This window comes from Myotis daubentonii, chromosome 15 (assembly GCF_963259705.1).
Source record: "Myotis daubentonii chromosome 15, mMyoDau2.1, whole genome shotgun sequence".
Lineage (NCBI taxonomy): Eukaryota > Metazoa > Chordata > Mammalia > Chiroptera > Vespertilionidae > Myotis > Myotis daubentonii.
Genome location: NC_081854.1, coordinates 11,368,869 through 11,388,904, shown reverse-complemented (window position 1 = coordinate 11,388,904; position 20,036 = coordinate 11,368,869). Strand labels below are relative to the sequence as shown.

The 20,036-nt window shown below is 62.2% G+C and overlaps 2 protein-coding genes across 10 annotated transcripts; both read right to left on the bottom strand.

Moving 5' to 3' along the window:
• Nucleotides 1-298: 298 nt before the first annotated feature.
• On the bottom strand, nucleotides 299-10,737 carry DMPK (DM1 protein kinase). 8 transcript variants are annotated; one of them, XM_059666104.1, is made up of 15 exons: nucleotides 10,384-10,737; nucleotides 7,721-7,812; nucleotides 7,425-7,508; nucleotides 7,238-7,333; nucleotides 6,620-6,768; nucleotides 6,314-6,407; nucleotides 5,850-6,056; nucleotides 5,506-5,769; nucleotides 4,865-4,950; nucleotides 3,145-3,256; nucleotides 2,297-2,454; nucleotides 2,111-2,208; nucleotides 1,901-1,947; nucleotides 1,529-1,618; nucleotides 299-1,190 (listed from the first exon to the last, which is right to left on the bottom strand). In XM_059666104.1, the coding sequence occupies exons 1-15, from the start codon at nucleotides 10,541-10,543 to the stop codon at nucleotides 1,038-1,040; spliced, it is 1,890 nt and encodes a 629-aa protein (XP_059522087.1). In that variant the 5' UTR covers nucleotides 10,544-10,737; the 3' UTR covers nucleotides 299-1,037. The 8 variants fall into 8 exon arrangements, with proteins under 8 accessions (XP_059522087.1, XP_059522086.1, XP_059522090.1 ...); XM_059666103.1 differs by having other exon boundaries at nucleotides 1,529-1,614; XM_059666107.1 differs by having other exon boundaries at nucleotides 5,521-5,769.
• A 1,435-nt stretch (nucleotides 10,738-12,172) lies between these two features.
• DMWD (DM1 locus, WD repeat containing) lies at nucleotides 12,173-18,902 on the bottom strand. 2 transcript variants are annotated; one of them, XM_059666100.1, is made up of 5 exons: nucleotides 18,368-18,902; nucleotides 17,117-17,299; nucleotides 13,886-15,151; nucleotides 13,025-13,096; nucleotides 12,173-12,727 (listed from the first exon to the last, which is right to left on the bottom strand). In XM_059666100.1, the coding sequence occupies exons 1-5, from the start codon at nucleotides 18,806-18,808 to the stop codon at nucleotides 12,680-12,682; spliced, it is 2,010 nt and encodes a 669-aa protein (XP_059522083.1). In that variant the 5' UTR covers nucleotides 18,809-18,902; the 3' UTR covers nucleotides 12,173-12,679. The 2 variants fall into 2 exon arrangements, with proteins under 2 accessions (XP_059522083.1, XP_059522084.1); XM_059666101.1 differs by lacking the exon at nucleotides 13,025-13,096 and having other exon boundaries at nucleotides 18,368-18,900.
• Between the last annotated feature and the right edge of the window lie 1,134 nt (nucleotides 18,903-20,036).

The following is a 20,036-nucleotide window of genomic DNA, read 5'->3' as shown; positions in this document are numbered from 1 at the left end:
CGCAGGCGCAGTAGGAGGAGGATGGACGCGCGCGCGGTGGGTGCTGCCCACTTCTTCCCCGCGAGCCGGTGGCACAGCTGGGCCACAGCTGGACAACGGGCGGTGTCTTGAGGGTGGGTTGCCCGTTTGCCTCTTCCTATTGGTTAAGTTCTGAGGCCACGCCCCCGAACGTCTACCCACGTTTCTGATTCGTCCGCCTCGGCTAGTCCCCGGCAGGCCATTGGCCACTTCCGCTCGCCTTCTGATTGGCCCACCGAGCAACCTCTTTCCCGCAACGCAAACAGCAGACACCGCGGAGTTCAGAGCTTGGGGCAGACAAGGGAGCCTTTTATTCACAAGGGTCGGGGGTGGGGTTCCTAGGTGGGGAGAGACAATAAATACCGAGGAAGGTCGGGGTTTCAGTGCATCCAAAACGTGGATTAGGGTGCTAGGGTCCTGGAGCCTTCAGCTAGCTGGTCGGGGGACAGGTCAATAAATACCCAAACCGCCGAGGCGGGAGGAGCCGGCAGAGGCTCCGAGAGCAGCGCACGTGAGGAGGGTGCGGGAGGCCCCGAAAAAGCGGGGCTAATACAAGCGAACGGTTCCCAAGAACAGCGGGGCTCACGCTAGACATTCTCTCGCAGAGAACGAGAGAGCAGGGCTTCATGCACAATGATTGGTGGTTTTCGAGCCGATGTGGGTGGGGTGCGTGGAGGGTGAAAAACAGATGGCTGAGCTCTGGCTCTGCTGCCTTCTCCCGATCGCAGTGTGCCGATCCACGTCGCGGCCTCAGCCAGGCTGGAGGAAGTGGTCCGCGTTCCACCCACAGCACCACTTCGGGTTACAGGCCTCCTGTTAGCCCCGCGCTCCGGCCTCGGGCCCGGCTCCTCCCTCCCCGGCCGCCAGGGGGCGGGCCGGATCACAAGGCTGCAGCTGGGGTGGAGGCGCACACTTGGAGCGGTGTGACCCGGAGGCGATGTGAGTGGCTTCTGGGCCGAGCGCGCGTCACCCAACCCTCCAGCGGGGCCCGAGTGGAAGACGGGCCGGGGCTCTAAAGTTCAGGGGACGAAGACGGCTCCTGGGCGGCGCCGGACCCGGGCGGGATGGCCTGCGCAGGCCACCAACCCAGTGCAGCCCAGGGCGGCGGTACCAGCCAGAGCAGCGGCGAACAGGAACAGGGGACGCGCCTCCGATAGGCCAGGCTTAGGGACCTGCGGAGGAGAGGGCGGGATCAGCACGGGTGTAAACGGGTACTTGATTGGTTGCTGGGACTCGCCCCGCCCCCGCTCATAGATGGGTCCTCGTTCTTCCCGCCCCCAACAACCCGGGCAGCTGTGGTTGGTCGGCTTGCAAGCCTCTAGTCTTGTCTGAACTCGTCATTGGCTGCTCTTCTAGCGGCTGCGTTGATTGGCTTCCAAAGCACCCTCCCTCCCGCAGAAGCCCAGCCTCATAGAGGAGCAGCTAAGCACAGGCGGCTCGGGGCTCGTGGAGGCGGCGGGGGACGCCGCGGCGGGCGGGCGGGCGGGTGGGTGGAAGCAGCCGGACGTACCCTGGCAGGGAGCAGCAGGTGGCGGCGGTGCATGGGGCCTGGCCCCACCAGCGGGCACTGGCCCAGAGCCACGGCCGGGGGGCCATCTAGCTGGAGAGAGAAGGGACAGGTGACCCAATCGGAGCCCGGCCGCCTCGGTGGGGGGCGAGAGACAGGGAACCGAGGTCGGGGAGGGGATCGAGGGGGCTCTCGGACGGGATTTGGTGAGAAGCCTGAACCGTGGGAGATCTGGTGGATATGGGGCTGAATGGAAGGTTCTGTTGCCTGGAACCCCAAAGGAGTAGGTGAGCCCTAAATCTGGACGGGGAGACGGGGACAGGGTCTGCAAGAGGGGGCAGCAGGCTTGACGCAGGGGAAAAAGAGGGGTCTTACATGGGAAGGTGGATCCGTGGCCCGGGGACTGGGGACCCCCGTGACAGCTGGAAGGAGAAGAGAGAGGTGTAGGGTGCGTGCAGTGACGGAGGAGGACAGTGGCGCGGTGTGCCTCAGCCTGGGCCACTCTCCCTCCCCCAGGTGTCCACACACACTGGCGAGCCCCCCTCCCCTGGTGCCCTAGGGAAAGGAGGTGGGTGAGGGACTCACCGGCAGCTCCCTGCGCCTGCAGCCCCTCCATCCGCTCTTGCAGCTGCTGGATGTGCGCCTCTAGGTCTCGGTTCCTGGCATCAGCCTCGCGGAGTTGACTGAGGGGAGGTAAGGACCGTGAGCCCTTTGGGGTCTCTGGGAGAGGCTGCTAAAGGTAGCGACAGGCCCCTGTGCCCTGACCCCGACCTGGCGAAGTTCTGGTTGGCCGTTCGGATGGCCTCCAGCTCCCTGCTCAGGCTCTCCCGCGTAAGCATCTCTTCCTCCAGGGCCTCCTGGAGCTCCTGCAAGGTCACCTCGGCCTCTGCCACATCCGCTGGGATTGCCACTGGAACTGCCACTTCAGCCTGCACATAGGGACTGGGCTTAGGGCTGCCTGTGGCTCCTGGGGCACTCAGGACTTGGGCATAGGTTCCAGGCCTGGGATCCTCTCTTGCCTTCTACACTCCTATTTCTTTCTGGAATCCCCACAGTTCCTGCAATGATCCAGGCCCCCTCCTCCCTTAACCACCTCCCACCCTGGTCTCCAGCCTTTCATGGGCTCCACTTCCATCCACCTCCTTACAGGAACCGAAGGGTTGTTCCTAAAACACTAACTCAACTTGACCACGTTGCAGCCTTGCTCAAAACTTCTCCAGCTCCTCAGGGCCAGCGGGAGAAGGCCTGCTGCACCAGAAGGCCGGGTTTGGTTTGGTTTGGTTTGGTTTGGTTTGGTTTGGTTTGGTTTGGTTTGACCTCTGCAGCCTCCCTCCCCTCACTCTTCACCCCCCTTCCGCTGGAACAGTTCAGCTTCAATACCCTCCTTTCAGGGTCAGGAACAAACCAGCTGGTTCCCACCTCAGGGCCTTTGCTAACCAGTGGGCACTTTCCTTCCCATGGGTGGTCCCCCTCCTTCTGCAGGGCTTCCCCTGCCCAGAGTCCCCCGCACACACACTCAGTGCCCTCTGGTCGTCTCTGACGGAAGTAACACATTTTCCGTCTCTGTGAGTCAGCTCTCAGTTACCCTGGAAATCTTTGCCTTTCCTCCAACAACTCACCTTTTCCTCCGGTGGGGGCACCCTGGGCTCCAGGCTGGGCACTTGCACAGGTGGCTCAGGCAACGGCTCGGCCTCCAGTTCCATGGGCATGGGGCCCTGGACCTCATCGTCTCTGGGGAGAGGGAGAGGGCGAGGGGGAGAGAGCCAGGACTCCCTAACCTCTGGTCATGGGGCAGCTAGATCCAAAGACCCGTGGTTTGAGGAGGGGTGCAGAGTGAAGGGAACAAGTTGCTAAATTGGTGTGACAGGTCTTCCTCTTGGAAAGGAAAAAGGCTGCCCTTTGCATGGCCTCGGGCCCCTGGGAGCTGCCCTCTGCACCTTCTGTGGGAACTCGGGGAACACCCATGTCCTGGGGCCACTCATCTCCTCCCTCTCCATGTGCCCTTTGCAGACCCCTCTCCTAGGGCCCTGAGGACAGGGAGGCGACCCACTGAGTGGAACACTGCCCACCTCCAAAGGTAGAGTCTTAGGACTGTGTGTGGATCCCAAGACCGTGACTCTAGACATCAGCACACGCCCCACGCCCAGCTACTGGGCGGGACACAGACGCTCCCTACATACTAAGTGGCAGTAAAAGCAGGTGTTCCTCCCAGTCCAGCAGCCCCTCCTGGAACTGTGCTCAGGGACCTAACCATCGGCACATGCACCTGGACCAGCCTGTGCTTCGTGCGGCCTGGCTTAGGGCCGAGGACAGGCTAACTGAGCCCTGCCCTGCCCAGTAAGGAGAGTATACACAGCGGGTCAGGATCAGCTTGTAGTTCATTCATAACCAGTGGTGTTGGTAATACATTGTCAGTAACAAAACAGGCTGGAATGCAGCAGGTTCTCGGGGTTAAAAACGTGTGTGTGCCCATGAGCCAGGGGCCATCGCTGATGATGGAATTCCTTTTTCATATCCACATATAATTCACTAATGCCAAGCAATGTATTATTAGTGGGGTTCCTGATTTATTTTTTATTGATTGATTGATTTTAGAGCGAAGAAAGAGAGAGAAATATCGATTTGTTGTTCCACTTATTTATGCTGTCATTGGTTGATTCTTGTATGAGCACTGACCAGGGATCGAACCCACAACCTAGGTATATCGGGGCAGCACTAACCAACTGAGCCACCCGGCAAGGGCTGGAATTAATGTTTTAAAAAGGCTGTATATGAGTGATGCATTGAATTTGTGTTGTTTTAAGATTGGTTTTAAAATTCTAGCCCTAGCCGGTTTGGCTCACTGGATAGAGCATCGGCCTGAGGACTGAAGAGTCCCAGGTTCGATTCTGGTCAAGGGCATGTACCTTGGTTGCAAGCACATCCCCAGTGGGGGGTGTGCAGGAGGCAGCTGATCGATGTTTCTCTCTCATCGATGTTTCTAACTCTCTATCCTTCTCCCTTCCTCTCTGTAAAAAATCAATAAAATATATTTTTTTAAAAATAAATAAAATTCTAAACATTTTGCTTTCTAGGATTCTGAGGTCCCGTGACTCTGTACTAGAAATCTAAAAGTGGCTCTGAGGTTTTACAATGAATCTTAACATTTCAAAGTACTGTGGTCTGAGATTTAAGGCCCTATAGCTCTGGGTTCCTAAGAGCCCTTGGTCCCAAGTCAGTAAGGTTCCAAGACTGATCCAGCAATTCTACTGGGCGCTGATGGGCCCAGATACTGTCACCCTGAGCAGCCTCCTGCACCCCCAGCCTGCTCCGCACAAGCCACACAGGGGCAGCTCTTACCTGAGGGCCATGCAGGAGTAGGAGTAGCCCACAAAAGGCAGGTGGACCCCCAGCGGCATGCCTTCCCGCATGTCTGACAGCGTCTCCTAATACAAGAGAATCAGACAGGAGGCTGGCCCCTCACCCCTTACATCTCAACTTAAATTTCCCCCCAAACCCACCCTTCCTTAGGGCCTATATAGTGTCCCTCCGTCATTCATGGTGTCCTGTTTCCCTCAAGGTGCTCGCCACAGTATCAGTATCTACTTCTCCAAACGGAAGTGGCTGCGGGACCAGGGCAGTGCCCAGCGCAGGGCACCAGGCTGACTGAGCGCCAAGACAGCTGTGTAACGCGAGAGGGAGGCGGCCTCAGGGAGGGAGATTTTTCTATGGTGCTTTCCTGCCTTCTACCTTGGCTCCGATGGTGCCCTTCTCCAGGAGGCCCTAGCCCTGTCCTCCTTCACCCCAGCCCTGATTGCTCTGGGGTGTCATCGTCAGGGGACAAGTCTGTGTCCCCCATTGGACTGCGAGTCTAGGCCGCCGCTGGGCTCCCAGCCCTGGACAGGCACAGAGCAGTTCACGGGAAGAAATGATGTCAGGCCCCCAGGAGGTGGGCACTGTCGCTGCCCGAACTTAATGGAGCAGGGGTCGCAGGTACCTACCCCGCCCCCGCTCACCATGGCAGTGAGCCCATCTTCCACCACATCGAAGTTGCACGTGTCGGTGGCACCCTCAAAATCCGGGGTAAACGGAGGCACGCTGTCTCGGAGGCCATCCCAATCGAGGCCGAAGAAGAAAGGATGCTTCTGGAAATCGCCTGCTCCATTCCGGCCCAGCCGCGTCTCCGGGGGACACAGCAGCCGCTGGATGAGGTCGCGGGCCTCCTCGGGGACCCCTGCATCCGCCAGCGGTAGGGAAAGGTGCTCCTGCTCCGAGGGGGCGGGAGAGCGGGCTGTCAGCCTGGGAGCAGGCGCAGAGGGGTCGGGGCGCCCGGGGCTCCGCTCACCTTGTAGTGCACGATCTTGCCGTAGGTCTCAGCCGTGGAGTCGGCGTAGAAGGGCGTCTGCCCGTAGAACATTTCATAGGCGAACACGCCCAGGGCCCACCAGTCGCACTCGGGGCCGTAGCTGCCCGGCCCCGGCCCGCCGCCCACGGCCTGCAAGATCTCGGGGGACAAGTAGTCGGGGGTGCCCACAGCCACCAGCGACCGAACCTGAGTCAACAGAATCGGAGTTGGGCTCAGCCCCGCCCCTCTGAGCCCTGGCCCCGCCTCCGTCTAGCCCCGCCCAGCGCCCGGCCCCGCCCCCTCCCCTGCCGGTCCCAACTCTGAGCCCGAGTCGCCTCCTCCTTCGCCCCCCAAATCCAGGCCTGGCTCTGCCAACGCGCGTCAGCCCGCTCCGCCCCGCACTCCGCACCGCATCCGCCCCCACCCCAGCCCTCATTGGTGGCACCGGCGGGCGCACCGCTCACCATTCCGTCAGCCCGCAACTTGAGGCAGGAACCGAAGTCGGCCAAGCGGATGTGGCCGCAGCGGTCGAGCAGGATGTTGTCGGGTTTGATGTCCCTGCCCAGCGGGGAGGTGGGAGCGGAGGGGGCAGGTGAGCCTCCCTCTCACCAGGCTCAGCCCCGTTCTCTTAGGGACTAGAGTAGACTCTCCAGCTCCCAAGTCTCCAGGCCTCGCCCTCAGGCTCTGTCTCCAGATCCCTCTCCAGGCGCTGCCCCCCCTGGGCTCCACCATTTGCAGGTCCCCCCCCCCCCCGCCCCTGAGGCGCCCACCTGTGCACATAGCCCAGCCGGTGCACCGAGTCTATGGCCATGACAATCTCCGCCAGGTAGAAGCGCGCCATCTCGGCCGGGATCCGCTCCCCAAACTTGCTCAGCAGCGTCAGCAGGTCCCCGCCCACGTAGTACTCCATGACCAGGTACTGGAGGGGGCGTGTCGCGGGGGTCAGTAAGCCCCGGGGTGACCGGGCTGATAGCCCTGGACAAAGACTCCCAGAGATCCCGCAGCAGAAGCCCCAAGGGAGCCCCAGAGGTCTTCCAGGCCAAATCAGAGACCCCCTCCCCCACCCAGAACCCCCAATTCTGCCAGATGTCACTAGGCAGAGATCCACTCCCCCCGAGAAGAGGACCCAGAGGCCTCCTGGTGCCCAGAGTGCACAGCTCCCCAGACCCCCCGCTCAGACTCCGCAGAGCTCTCCCATTCCAGGTAAGGTCCCCCCAAGGCGCAGCTTTATAGAGCCCCCAGAATCGGCCGGGGGACGCCCGCCATCCCGGGAAAGGAAGCCTATTCCTACCACAGGGCTCCCCACGCTAAAACCGCTCCCTGCCCTCCTCGTTGATTGACAGCCTTGGGTGGAGGCGCGTCCCTCCAGTCGCCCGGCCGGGACTCACCAGGTAGTTCTCGTCCTGGAAGGCGAAGTGCAGCTGCGTGATCCAGCGCCGGTCCCCGTTCACCAGCACATCCCTCTCTTCGCGGAAGCACGACACCTGCGGGGCAGCGGGAGGCGCTGAAGCGGTTGGGGGGCTGGGTGTTGCGGGGAGACTCCTCCGCGCCCAGCACAGCCGGCACGGGCCTCACCTCGCCTCTCTTCAGCATATCCCACTTGTTCATGATCTTCATGGCGTACACCTGGCCCGTCTGCTTCATCTTCACGACCGCGACCTGAAGGCCGACATGGGGGGCTGGGGTGGCGGCGGGGAGGAACACCCACCGCCCAGGCAGGACTCCACCGAGACCCCGCCCATCGGCCTTAAGCCCCGCCCCTGCTGGTTTTAGGCTCTAAACTCATTCATCAATTTCTAAGGCCCCGCCCCCAGTCCTGGGGCCTGCCTGAGGCAGGGCAAGGCCGGGCTCGGCTGTGGCGCAGGGCTCACCTCGCTGAACGCCCCGCGGCCGATCACCTTCAGGATCTCGAAGTCCTCCCTCTGCAGCCGGGCCTCCTTAAGCCTCGCCGCGATGGGTTCCACTGGGGGCGGGGCGGTGAGAACCGAGGGTCACCGGGACTGACAGTGGAGACGAGGAGGGAGTCCCACACCCTGTGCCTCAGTCTCCCCTCGCTGATCCTCACTCTCAACCTCCCCCTCTTTGCCTGCCCTTTAAGACTGTTGGCCTCCCAAAGGCTTCCCCACATAAGCACTGGGTGAGGTTTTGGGGACGCAAAACTGCCCTCCTACAGAAGTGGGAGGCCCGGGAACCCCTTTTTGGGACCAGGCATGGGGTCAGGGCTCCTGTGGGAGCAGGGGTGGGGTACGGGGACAGGAGTCTGCAGAAAGGAGGCCCCGGAACAGGGAGGATCAGCCCAGTTCTAGCTCCCGGGGCCCCCACCCCCAATTGGGGTGATGGGAAAGGGTCCGAACATGCAGCTTTACCCAGTCCCTCTAGGCTCTTGGACCACACTTAGGGAAACACTGACTTGGGGGGCGGGGCCGGGAGAAGGAGTTGAAGAGGGGACAAGGCCGTGGTGGACCCGCATCCAGGGCTCCAGGCCCAGTTCAAATGTGTTCTCAGTCCTTGCAATCTGGGAGCAGCGCTCTATTCTCCCCTATTTACAGACGGGGACTCAAGGCTCCGACAGGTGAACTCCTTTGCCCAAGGTCCCACAGCTAGGAATGCTAACGGGGCAGTTTGGGGATAGAGCGGGGAGTGGGGACTGAGGGGGGGGGGGGGGCAGGAGACTCAGGGACTTGGGAGCGGGAGGCCTAGACCCCCAGGGGTGGAAGCCACTGGAGACCTCGGGTAGGGTGGAGAGAGGATGGGGGTGAGTAGGAATGAGGGGAGATACAGTGGTTATGGAGGGGAGAGAGGCGTCCAGATGGGGTTCGGGGAGAGTGGGCCAGCAGGGAAGAACCAGCGAGGGCCCAGGATTGGGGAGGGAGGAGAGAGCCAAGACATTGAGCCCTTTTAAGGCAGTGGGAACCCAGGCCCCCTCCCCCGCCCAAGCCCGCAGGGGAGGGGCCGCAGGATGCTGCTCGGGCCACAAAAGGAGTGCTCCTCCCAGGAGAGCCGGACCCCTGCCCCCACCGCAGGTCTCAGTTTACCCCGCAGGTCAAACTTCACCCCCTGCAAAAAGGAGTCTACGAGAGTTGCTAAGGGGCTGGGGGCGTGGGGGTAAGATTCTTGAGAGGCTGAGTGGCCTGGCCCCTGACCTCCACCTTCCCATCTGCGAATTGGGAGGCAGAAAGAGAGGAGCAGGGCCTGGGTTCCGAGGAGATGGACACAAGGAAAGAAGGGGTGGGAGGAGGCAGGAAGAGGAAACCCAGGGACAGAGGAGCCTAAGGACCCAGAGCAAGCCGTGGAGGGACAGGCCATGGAGGGACAGGCCGAGGAGGGACAGGCCGTGGAGGGACAGGCCGTGGAGGGACAGGCCGAGGAGGGACAGGCCGTGGAGGGACAGGCCGAGGAGGGACAGGCTGAGGAGGGACAGGCCGAGGAGGGACAGGCCGTGGAGGGACAGGCCGTGGAGGGACAGGCCGAGGAGGGACAGGCCGTGGAGGGACAGGCCGAGGAGGGACAGGCCGTGGAGGGACAGGCCGTGGAGGGACAGGCCGAGGAGGGACAGGCCGTGGAGGGACAGGCCGTGGAGGGACAGGCTGAGGAGGGACAGGCCGAGGAGGGACAGGCCGTGGAGGGACAGGCCGAGGAGGGACAGGCCGAGGAGGGACAGGCCAAGGAGGGACAGGCCGTGGAGGGACAGGCCGTGGAGGGACAGATGGCAGACTGTCACAGACGCCCCAGTGAGCCCGAGTCCGGCCAGGAGAGGGTGGGGACCAGCGAGGCAGGAGGCGGGGGTTCAAGCATCGTCCCTCTGGAGGACTGGACCTATTTCTGGGGAGGACTTGGCAGGAAGGGGCTTTGTGGGAGAAGCGGAGGACGGAGGCCACGAAGGAGAAGGAACGGGTCTGTGGAGCTGGAGTGAAGGCTGACCCTGCAGACTCAAAGGAACCAAAATGGATGGGCGGTCCCTCCTCCTGGGGGCACACGGGGGACAGGGAGGCTCCTGTCTGGAGCTGGTTGTCCCCTAGGGCCTGCCTGAGTCACTGAGCCTGTCAGTGCCTGGGCACCTGTTGGGGCAGCTGGAGAGGCTGGCGCCTAACACCTGCCCATGGACCGCGCCCCTGGCAGCTGCCCCATCCTGTCTCTGTGCGAGCCCCTTGCTCTGGGAACCAGGGGGGAGGCCATAGGGTGTGTGCGGGCACCTAAGAGACAGGAGTCCCAGCATGTCTCTAGGACTGGACTGGGGGGTAGGGGTGCAGGGGGCCATGGGGGGCTGATCCCAGCCCAGCCCACCATGGCTCCCAAGTCATGGTTCTGAGTCATGGTTGCCCTGGCCTCTGCTGACCCCACTCTGCCCGGCAAGAGTGGCACAGGGGTAGGGGCATGTCACCCCAAGACCCAGGCCCAAGCTCTGGGCCCCTGAATAGGAAGCTCTCCCCATGTCTGCCCTGCCCTCCAAGAGCCTCCGATGCCCAATCCCATTCCCTGCCTCTGCCCTACCCCCACCTCCCAGTGGGGAGGGGGCATGCAGGCAGGTACTCACCCCACTGCAAGAAGTCGGCCACATACTTGTCCTGGGCCAGGTCGGAGGCACCCAGCTCCTGGTGGACGCCCAGGAGAAGGTCGAGCAGGGGCTCCAGCCCCAGGAAGCCGGGGTCCAGCACCAGCTGCTGGAGCCGCCTCAGCCGCACCTCGGCTGACATGTTGGGCAGGCAGCACCATGGCCCCTCCCCGGGCCAGGGGCTCGGGGTCCTCTCGTCACGGGGCCTGGCAGCCCCTGTTCAGGCCCCAAGGCCCTGGCTGCATGTCCGCCTGTCCCTGGTTGTCCCCTGGGCCTCTGGCCACTTCTCTCTGCAGGCTGCAAAGGCCTCCTCCTCTTCTCCCCACCCCTTGACCAGCCCCCTCCCGCCTACCAGCCTTAACCCCTCACAAGCCAGGCCCCCCCAGAATGCTTCAGTGTGAGACTGGGGGGTAGAGAATCTCAACCATTCAACACCCCGCCCCCCAATAAAAGGCGGAGTACAGAGGAAAGCTAAAGCAACAGGTGTGACGGCCCAAAATGAGCCCTCCCTTTCCCCAGAGGGGGCCAATTAAGGGCCAGTGACCTGGAACACTCCGCCCAAGCCCTGGAGTTGGGGGGGGGGGCGGGGGAGAAAGGGGGGAGGCCTGGGAAGGGGGGCAGGAGGCCAGGACAGCTTTGTGGGTGACTCAGCCGGGAGTCGGACTTTGGGGCAGTTTAAATTTAGCCCTCAGGCCTCCTGCTTTACACTCTTTTTTTTGGCAGGAGGTGGGGAAAGGGTGGTGAGAGAATTGGGAAGGGAGGACCTCAGGAGCCAAGACCAGGGGTGACACTGGCCAAAGACTGGGGGAGGCAGAGGAGCCCCCAAAATAGCTCCTTGGGCCCGGCATGCAGCCACATTCCTGCCCAGGCCAAGATTAGAAACAAACACTGGGGGGGGGGGGGGGGGGGGCAGGAGAGCCAGCCAGGAGGGATCTGGTTGTCCTTTCCAGGGCGGACAGTCCTCCCGGAGGAAACCGGTCTCCCGGACAGCTGGGCTGGGCTGGGCTGGGCAAGCCCGCCGGAGGCAGCAGGAGGCCAAGCCCTGTGCTCATAGGCACTCTCGGGCCTTTGGGGCTGCCTGGGGAGACCCCATTTGGGAAGGCCCTGTAACATGGACTTAGGAGGTTTGGGCATCTTCAAGCCCCCAACGCTGCAGACTGCCACCGAGGACTCCAGGAGGGGCCTGGTGGTTCGCTTCCCTCAAGGGTTTAGGGGGAGACACTCCTCCATCCAAGGGGTCCTGCTCACCGCTGGTTGGTGCCCTGAGCACATCCCTCCTCCCTCCTTCAGTTTTTCCCATTAAAAGGGCAGGAGGAGGCAGGGCCTGGCGGCTCCCCGCTCGCCCGTCAGAGCGGACTGATGGGCACGCAGCTCCCCAGTGCACACCCACTCCGATCCCATCTCCAAGTGCTTCCGTCCCTGAGCTCCAGGGGCCCTCCTTTGGCCTCTGTAATGTTTCCTGAGCCCATGCAGCCCAGGTGGCTGCCTCGGTTCTACTACTTCTCTTTTTTTTTTCCTAACCTTCACTGGAGCACAAGCTTAGAGAGAGAAACACTGATCGGTTGCTATGTGCTCCATCTTCCCCACCCCATGCCCTGACCCGGATCAGACCAGCAACCTTTCAGTGCACTGGATGCTCAACCAAGCGAGCCACCTGGCCAGGGCTCTGTAACTTTCTAAATAAACTTTATCTTTAAAAAAAAAAAAAAAAAAGCAGACACGCAGTGAAAGCACACACACTCCCGCCACACCGCGAGGAAGGGATCAGACGCTGTGAAAACAGGGAACTTTAGTATAAATAAGAGGTGCTGGGGACAGAAGGGCCCCAAGGGGCTTCCATAACTTAACACTTTTCAAAAGCACGAACACCAGCAGGGGAGACGGGATTTGGGCCGGCGGGGCAGGCCGCCCCTGCCCTGCCCAGACTGAGGGGCACACTGTGGAGCTGGGGCTCGTGGGCGGGGAGCTTCTCCCTCCCCCGCCCCAGGACCAGTCACATGCTGGGGACAGGGTGAGGCTAACACTGATGTTTCAGCAGAAGGAAGGGGTCATTGTACTTGGCAGTGGGTGGGGACAAGGCTGAGGCCACATGAGCCACTACATCCCCCCAGGGTCTAGGCCAGTCTGGGGGGACTCTCTGCCCCCCAGATTGTGCAGGGCGGGAGACCAGAGCAGTCCATCCGTCATGGTTAGTCTTGTTAACAGGTTGATCCGTGAGGTCAGCGGAAGGGTGATGGCTGGGAGGCGAGGCGGGTCAGGGAACCCGGCATCCAGGGCCTCACACCACTGTGCCGCTCGGGGAGTTGCCTGGTTGGGAGGAGATGCCCTGGGAAGAGGAGGGGAGACAGCAGGGGTTAGAGAACATCTGAGGTCCCACCACCCGGCCTTGCCCTTCAGTCCACCGGACACCCCCCACCCAGGATGCTGCTCTAGGTTCTGGAACTTCCCTCTCAACTAGCTTCCCCGTCCCAGCAGGCAGCACGTTCAGGCAATAATTGAAGTCCTCAGGTGATCCTGAGCAGAGGATGGGGTAGGGGTGGAGGTGGGGAAGAGGGGAACTGGGGTCCCCTTCTGGGGGGGGTGCCTGAGGTTCGGGGGGGAAGGAACTCAGGGACAGTCCTACCTCTACCACTGACTTGCTGGGTGACCTGGGCCAACTTCCTTCCCCTGTCTGGGCCTCGGTCTCGTCTGTGAACTAGGGAGGTAGAGGGGTCTCTTTCAGGACTCACAAGGCTCCCCAAATCCCAACACCTCACCTATGAGGCTCTGAGTTCTAGGGATGCGGGGCGCTATGATCCCAAAACCTCCCAAGGAACCAAGCCACGGCCCTCAGATGCGACATGCTGGGCGCCAAGCCCAGACCCGAGCAGCTGAGACACCAGAGTCCACAGCTCCAAGGTGACAGGCGCCAGGCCTGTGCTCCACCCCGCGCCCCATGGCCCCCCCAGGACGGGCACATCCACCGCCTGCTGCCCGTCTTCAAGCCTCCCCGTCCTAAGAGGTGAGAGGGGCCGGGACTTGGCCGAAGTCACACAGGAAGACGTGCAGGACTGGGCCGGAGCCTGGTAATCCGTCTGTGCCTCCAGCACCGGGCTCCTAGGCCGGGGCCAGGCTGGAGGGCGAGCCCAAGGCTCAGTCTTGCCCACAGAACCTGACCCGCAGTATCCAGTTCCATCATTTAAAAATCACATTTTCCACAGAAATACGGATCTGGCTTCAAGGAACAAGTGGCAAGACCTGGCTGTGCTGGCCCGGGGGCTGCCCTCTGGTAGCCGGCCATGGTCCCTAACACCCCGCGCTCCTACCTGACCGTGCGGACTGCTGCCCAGGGTTCTAGACCTGCCGTGAGATGTGGCAGGGCCTGCTCTGAGACACTAAGATGGCACGGCTGCCCCTCACCCTACGGGCTAGCGGCTGTGATCGTGACCAACTGCTCTCCCCAAACCCGCCTCCGAGTCCCAGGTCCCGGGTCGGCCGGACTCACCGCCTTGCCCGGCCGGGCCCAGGTGCAGATGAGGCCCTCCTGGCAGGCGGTGATGATGCAGTCCTCCAGGAACAGGAGGACCGTCAGCCGCTCCTGGGCGATCTTCTTGCACACCAGGGGCTCGAGCAGGGGCACCTCGTGGATGCGTGGGCACAACGCCGTACCCAGCACCTTGGCCGGGTCCAGGCGGCTGTGGGGAACAGGGCCGCTGGGCTTGTCCCCGCTGCTGCCCCCGCCGCCCCCCCGGCTGATGTTGCCCAGGCTGTGGTAGCGCTTGTGCTCCTTCTCCGCCCCCCGGTCCCTCCGTTCCTGCAGCGTGAGCGTGGCGAAGCGGCCGATGCTGAACGGAGTGCCCGGCTCCGTCCCTGTGCCCGGGCCGCCCGCCTTGCCACTGCCCGCTGGGTGTGGGAGGCTGTTGGAGCGGGACAGTGAGCGGGGCAGGGACCCGGGGCCGGGCTCGCCACCCCGAGAGCTGCTGGCAGCAGGCGGTGTGGTGCTAGGCGTGCCGGGGAGCGTGCGGGTGCGGGCCAGGGGTGGGTGTGGGTAAAGCACGTCTTCGGTGAGGTCCCACAGGCAAAACTGCGTGTCCTGGCCGGCTGAGCCGAAGCGGTAGGTGATGGAGCCGGCCTTGGGCACTGGGGAGAGCGGGTCTCCCCCATTCGGGCCGGGGCCGGCCACCTCGGGCTCCTCCTCCTCCTCGACGCTCCGTTCCGCATCCCCACTGGCTGCTGCCGCCTCCTCGGCCCTGGTGGTGTAGGGGTCGAAGGCCACAGCATTGACCCAAGACTTGTGGCCATGGCCGCGGGCCACCACGCGGCCCTCGGTGAAGGACCACACGGTGACCAGGTCATCTTCACCGCCCGTCACAACATAGCGCCCATCGGGGCTCCAGCACACGCACAGTAAGCCCCCGAAGTAGCTCTTCATGAGCCCCCGCAGGAGCATGGAGTCAAAGTGAAAGACGCGCAGGCAGCCGTCTTGGCTGACACAGGCCAGGTGCCGGCCGTCGGGCGAGAAGGCAAACTCATTGAGGGGCCCCTCGCCCACCGCCCACTTGGCCAGCGGGTTGCGGGGTGCCTTGCTCTTGGCAGCGTAGACGGCGAAGCCCTCGCCCTGCTTCAGCAGGCTGTACTGGGGGGGTGCCGACGCACACGGGTGGCTGACATTGTACAGGTACAGGTGGCCGCTGGCGTGTGATGCCAGAAACAGGCTCTCCGACTCAGGCAGCCACTTCAGGTACGTCACCTTGGTCTTGTCGATCAGCCGCTGCCAGGAGAGATGATGGGGTTGGGAGAAGGCCGTCAGGCCCTGACAGACCTCCTTCCCAACCTGGTTCCCCAGGAGGCCATCGGACGTGGCCCAGGCCCCCCGGGAGAAGAGCCCCCCTCTAGGGAAAGGGCGGTCATGGGCACGCAGAAGGGCTGCTTTTGCGGCGGCCACAGAGCTCCATGAGCCTCTAGGTCCCATTTGTGGCGAGGGGACAGTCCTGCCTCCCAGGGAACTGTCTTCCGTCTAATGCCCCCACCGTCTTTCCATGTCGGGCTCAGGGCAATAACCTGACCCACAGGCCATCGGCTCCCCTAAGGAGCTGTGCGGCTCACTGCCCCAGCCCCAGTGCAGAGCTGTGCACACACGGGGTGCCTGGCAAGCGTTTCCTAGACGCATGAATGGCAACCCCATCCTGCCTGCAGCTCATCTTTGCTCCTTTTCTCCTCACAACTCACATCCAATCTTCAGTAACAGGCAGAACCTGACCTCTGCTCACCCCGAGCCCCAACCACCCTGGTCCCAGCCACCATCAACCCTGGAGGGCCTCACTGGCCACTAGGCCACCACTGCCCGTGTCCATTCCCCACACTGCTGCCCGGGAGCTGCCTTTAGTGTGAGTCAGCGCCTGCGCCCCCCACTCTGAACCCCAGGGCAGCCTTTCTCAACCAGGGGTGCAGGGAGAACTGGGCCCTGAGCCCTTAGGCATCCACCGAATGGAAGGAATTAATTTCTTTTCTCCGCATCCAAGTTGCTTCTCATTCTTGGGAGAACTGAGAAAACAACCAGGTCAAAGCACTTCTGTTATACGGCTCAGCTGAGCCCAGGGGAGAGGCTCTGAAGCCCAGCCTTTCCACAGCCTTCCAGCCCCTACAGGGCCCGGCCCCTCCACTGACTTCCGGGAGCTCACCGCCCCCCGCCCCCCCCAGAACTGCTCCGACCAGGTCCTGCCGCGGGTTCTGTCCCTGCCTCCCTCTACTCAGAGTGTCCCGGTTCCTCCTTCCTGCCTCCTTCACGTCTTCATCTCAATGTCACCCTCCCAGTGAGGCCCTCCCTGACCACTACCCCACCTCACCACGCACCCGCCACGCCCCTTCCCCGCCTGACTTCTCTCCGCAGCACCCAGCACCTGTGGCGAACCGCCCGCTCCACTTGCTGGGTAAGTGTCTGCCCCGCTAGATGAAAGCTCCACCGAGATGAGCCATCCCCAGTGCTGAGAACAAGCCTGCCCTGAACAAATGCTCCGTAACTATTCTGTGAACGGGTGAGCTGGTGCCTTTTTATTCCATTCACTGCTCCACGCACTCCCTTCTGCCATTCATGCAATTCTATGCAGATGGAACACTGCTTCTGAACAGACGCACAGGGCACGAGTACCCACAGAGAAGGCTGCTCGCCGGCATTTCCTCTTGTGCCAAGTCAGCCCAGGACTAAGCCATCTCCATGCGTGATTTTACAAGAGTCCTGTGAGGTAGAGATGAAAGCCCCATTTTGCAGAGCAGGAAAACGGAGGTGCCGGGAGGCACTGTCACCTTCCCAAAGCCACACGGCGAGTCAGTGTGGTACAGCAAGGATTTGAATCCAATGCCCACGGGGCCCAGAATTTAAAGACCAACAGCTCTGACTTAAAACCAGTCCAAACTGACTGGCCTCAGTTCTCTAATCTGCAAAATGGGCCTCTCAATCCCCAACCCATTGGTTGATGAAAACTCCAGGAGTAATGTATTCAGCATATGACTGACAAAGCACAGGCCTGGGCACAGTAGGGGCTGGTGTCATTATTAGCTATCACACTGGCTGCTGTCTGTCACCCATCCCACATAGCTGTCAGTCCACCCCCCTTTCTCCCTCATCCTGCCCCTCTCCGGCCTACACTGCTCCCCAGTGAGCCACAGTTTAATGGCAAACAGTATGTGTGGGGCTGGTGGGAGAGCAGGGAAGGGCCACCTGGGGCTCCACAGTCACCTCTTCATTGAATAGCTTGCTGGTGTCCTTCTTGATGAGGTCCAGGTACTGCACCTGGCCGGCCGAGAACCCCACCAGCAGGGAGATGGTCTCCGTGGCAGCAGTGAACTGGTTGAAGTCGTGGCAGGTGGGCTGGGTGCCCTTATAGATCCGCTTGTCAATTGGCTTGTTGAGGTCGATGGACTTAAGTGATGGGAGAAAAGGAGTTAATGGCTTCTACCACTGAGGAAGGAAGAGGGTGTTGAGGTTGGAGAAAACCACTAAGCGGAAGCAAGGTTAACCCCCCGAGGGAAGTGGGCAGGTAGATGGGTGAGTGGGGAGGGAGGGAGCAACCACAGACAGGAAGAGGGACCCAAATCATACAGAATAGAGAAAAGAAAAGACGGGAAGGACCCCCCCACCCAGGGCAGGAGACCACAGTGCCTCCCCAAAGTTGGACCCCTCCAACTTCAGTCCCCATAGTCCCTGAGCTCTGATTCCTTTCCAGTCCTACCTCATAACCTCAGCCATCTCCTCTGGGTGTTAGCAACACAATATCCCAACCCCCCCCCACCCACCCCCCCAACTCAGGATCACCCAAATCCCCAGGCCTCTAAAGCTCATCTCAGGAGTCCCTACAACAGTTCAGGGACCATTAAACCTCATGGTACCTTCACACCCTCTGGACGCTCAGGACCCCATCCCTTCCTGGGACCATCGTAAGCTCCAGGGGTCTCATCCCCTCTGGCCCCTAGATCACTGCAGAGACCCCATCACACCTGGGGATGTCCCCTCCGGGGTTCATCACCTCCAGCTCTCCCATCAGCTCAGAGATCCTCATTTTCTCTGGGATCCCTATAACCTCTCAGCCCCCATCACTTCCGGAATCCTGACCTTTGGCTGCCCAGGTCTGGAGACCCCCCCTCCTCCTAACACCTCCACAGACTGCAATGCCCCTGGGTTCTGCACCACCTCCGGGATCCCCTCACCTGCAGAATGCCTGCCGCCCAGAACCCCGAGGGTCTACATCACCTCGGATTCTCCACCACCTCCAACATCCTCACCATCCCCGCGCCCCCCCCCATAACGGGGATCCCACAGGACCCCAAGGCTTCCCATCCCCTCCAGGCTGCCCGGCACCGGGAGGCCTCCATCGCCTCAGGATGATGCATCACCCCCAGAACCCTTTCCCCCAGGGATGTCCATCACACCCAGATGCCGATCTCCGGGCCCCCTAGGGACCCCCACCCGCTCAGCACCCCGGCCGCTCACCCGTTGGCTCCCGCGGCGGCAGCAGCCCGGGTAGAAATAGAGCTCGCGGCCCAGGTTGAAGCAGACGCGGTCTCCTCCGGCCCCCAGGCCCGCGGGCGTGGCGGGCGGCTCCCCGGTGCCGGCGGTGTCCGGCTCTCCGAGGCGCACGAGGCTGAGGCGCACCGCGGGCAGCGCGGGCCCGGGCCCGGAGCCTGCGGGTGGCGGGGACGACGCGGGGCCCGCGGCGCCGGGGCCGGAGGTGGAGGCAGGGCCCGGCGGGGGCTGCGGCGGCTGGGGCGGCGCCGGGGTCTGGGCGGAAGCCGGGCCCGACCTGCGAGCGGCGCCGTCTCCGGGGAGCAGCTTGTAGAAGCCCTCGCGGGTGCGGAACTGCGACTTGATTTCCGCGCAGTCCCCCATGGAGGCGCCCGGGCCCGAGCCGCCCTCCGCTCCGCCCGCCGCCATCTTGGGCGCCCCCCGGGCCCGCCGCTGCCCGCCCGCCGCCCGCCGCCGGGCCCCCTGCCGGAAGCCGCGGGCCCGCGCCGGAAGAGGTGGGGTCGTCGCCCGGACGACGTCTCCTTGATTGGCAACGGGGCCGGGAGGAGGGACCAGCCCGGCTGTCGCTCGGGTAACGGTCTTGAGTCTCCGGGCGGGGCGAGAACGTGGGCGTGGCCTTCGTGCCGGAGACGACCGTGTGGTTGGCTGCGGGGGCGGGGCCGCAGGGAAGGGGCGTGGCATTTAAAAAGAACAGGTCCCTAGCAACGGCGCCCTGGGAACCGTTTGCCTAGCAACGGAGAAACCCTCCAGAGAAGGCCTCCTTCCTGCCCTGGCCTCCCTGTGACCTCACGGATGACCCCAGATGACCCCAGTGTCTCCAGAGACTCTCAGCACACACCCTCCTGACTTCCAGTGTTTCCCACGGACGTCTCCTCTCCCCCACTGCCACAGCTTGCCAGCCATTCCTCTGCACCCCTGATGATCCCCCAAACCTCACTGATCTCAAGTCTCCATAAAACTCCGAGGACTTCCTGGTTGGTTTGGCTCAGTGGATAGAGCGTCGGCCTGCACACTGAAGGGTCCCGGGTTCGATTCTGGTCAAGGGCACATGCCTGGGTTGCGGGCTCGATCCCCAGAGGGAGGAGTGCAGGAGGCAGCCGATCAATGATTCTCTCTCATCATTGATGTTTCTCCCGCTCTCTCTTCCTCTCTGAAATCAATAAAAATACGTTTTAAAAAATGTTAAAAAAAAAATACTGAGGACTTCATCTGGCCCACTATTGATTAATACCAACCCCAAACATCTCCATGCTTCCCACCAACCTCCAATATGTATCTCCATGACTCACTGTCTTCAACAATCTCGCTCGGTCCTCCAACACCCACCTTCGATTCCAGTATTACACTGGGCCCCATAAGCTCCCCAGTGTTCCAATGATCCGCCAGTCACCCCAAACCTCCTCCTGGTCCCAGCCGTGCCCACAGGTAGCCAGTGCCCCTGACTTCTGCTGAAGCCACGCTGCCCCATCACAGATATTCCGAGACCCACTTATTCAGTGGCCTCCCAGATTGGTCACCAAATGTCCCAGGGGCATCTCACTCACACTCAACAAATCCTACAATGAACTAACTTGACATCTTACTCCACATCCTGCTCCTCTCCTGTGACCCATTCTTAGGGCCAGCACTATCACCC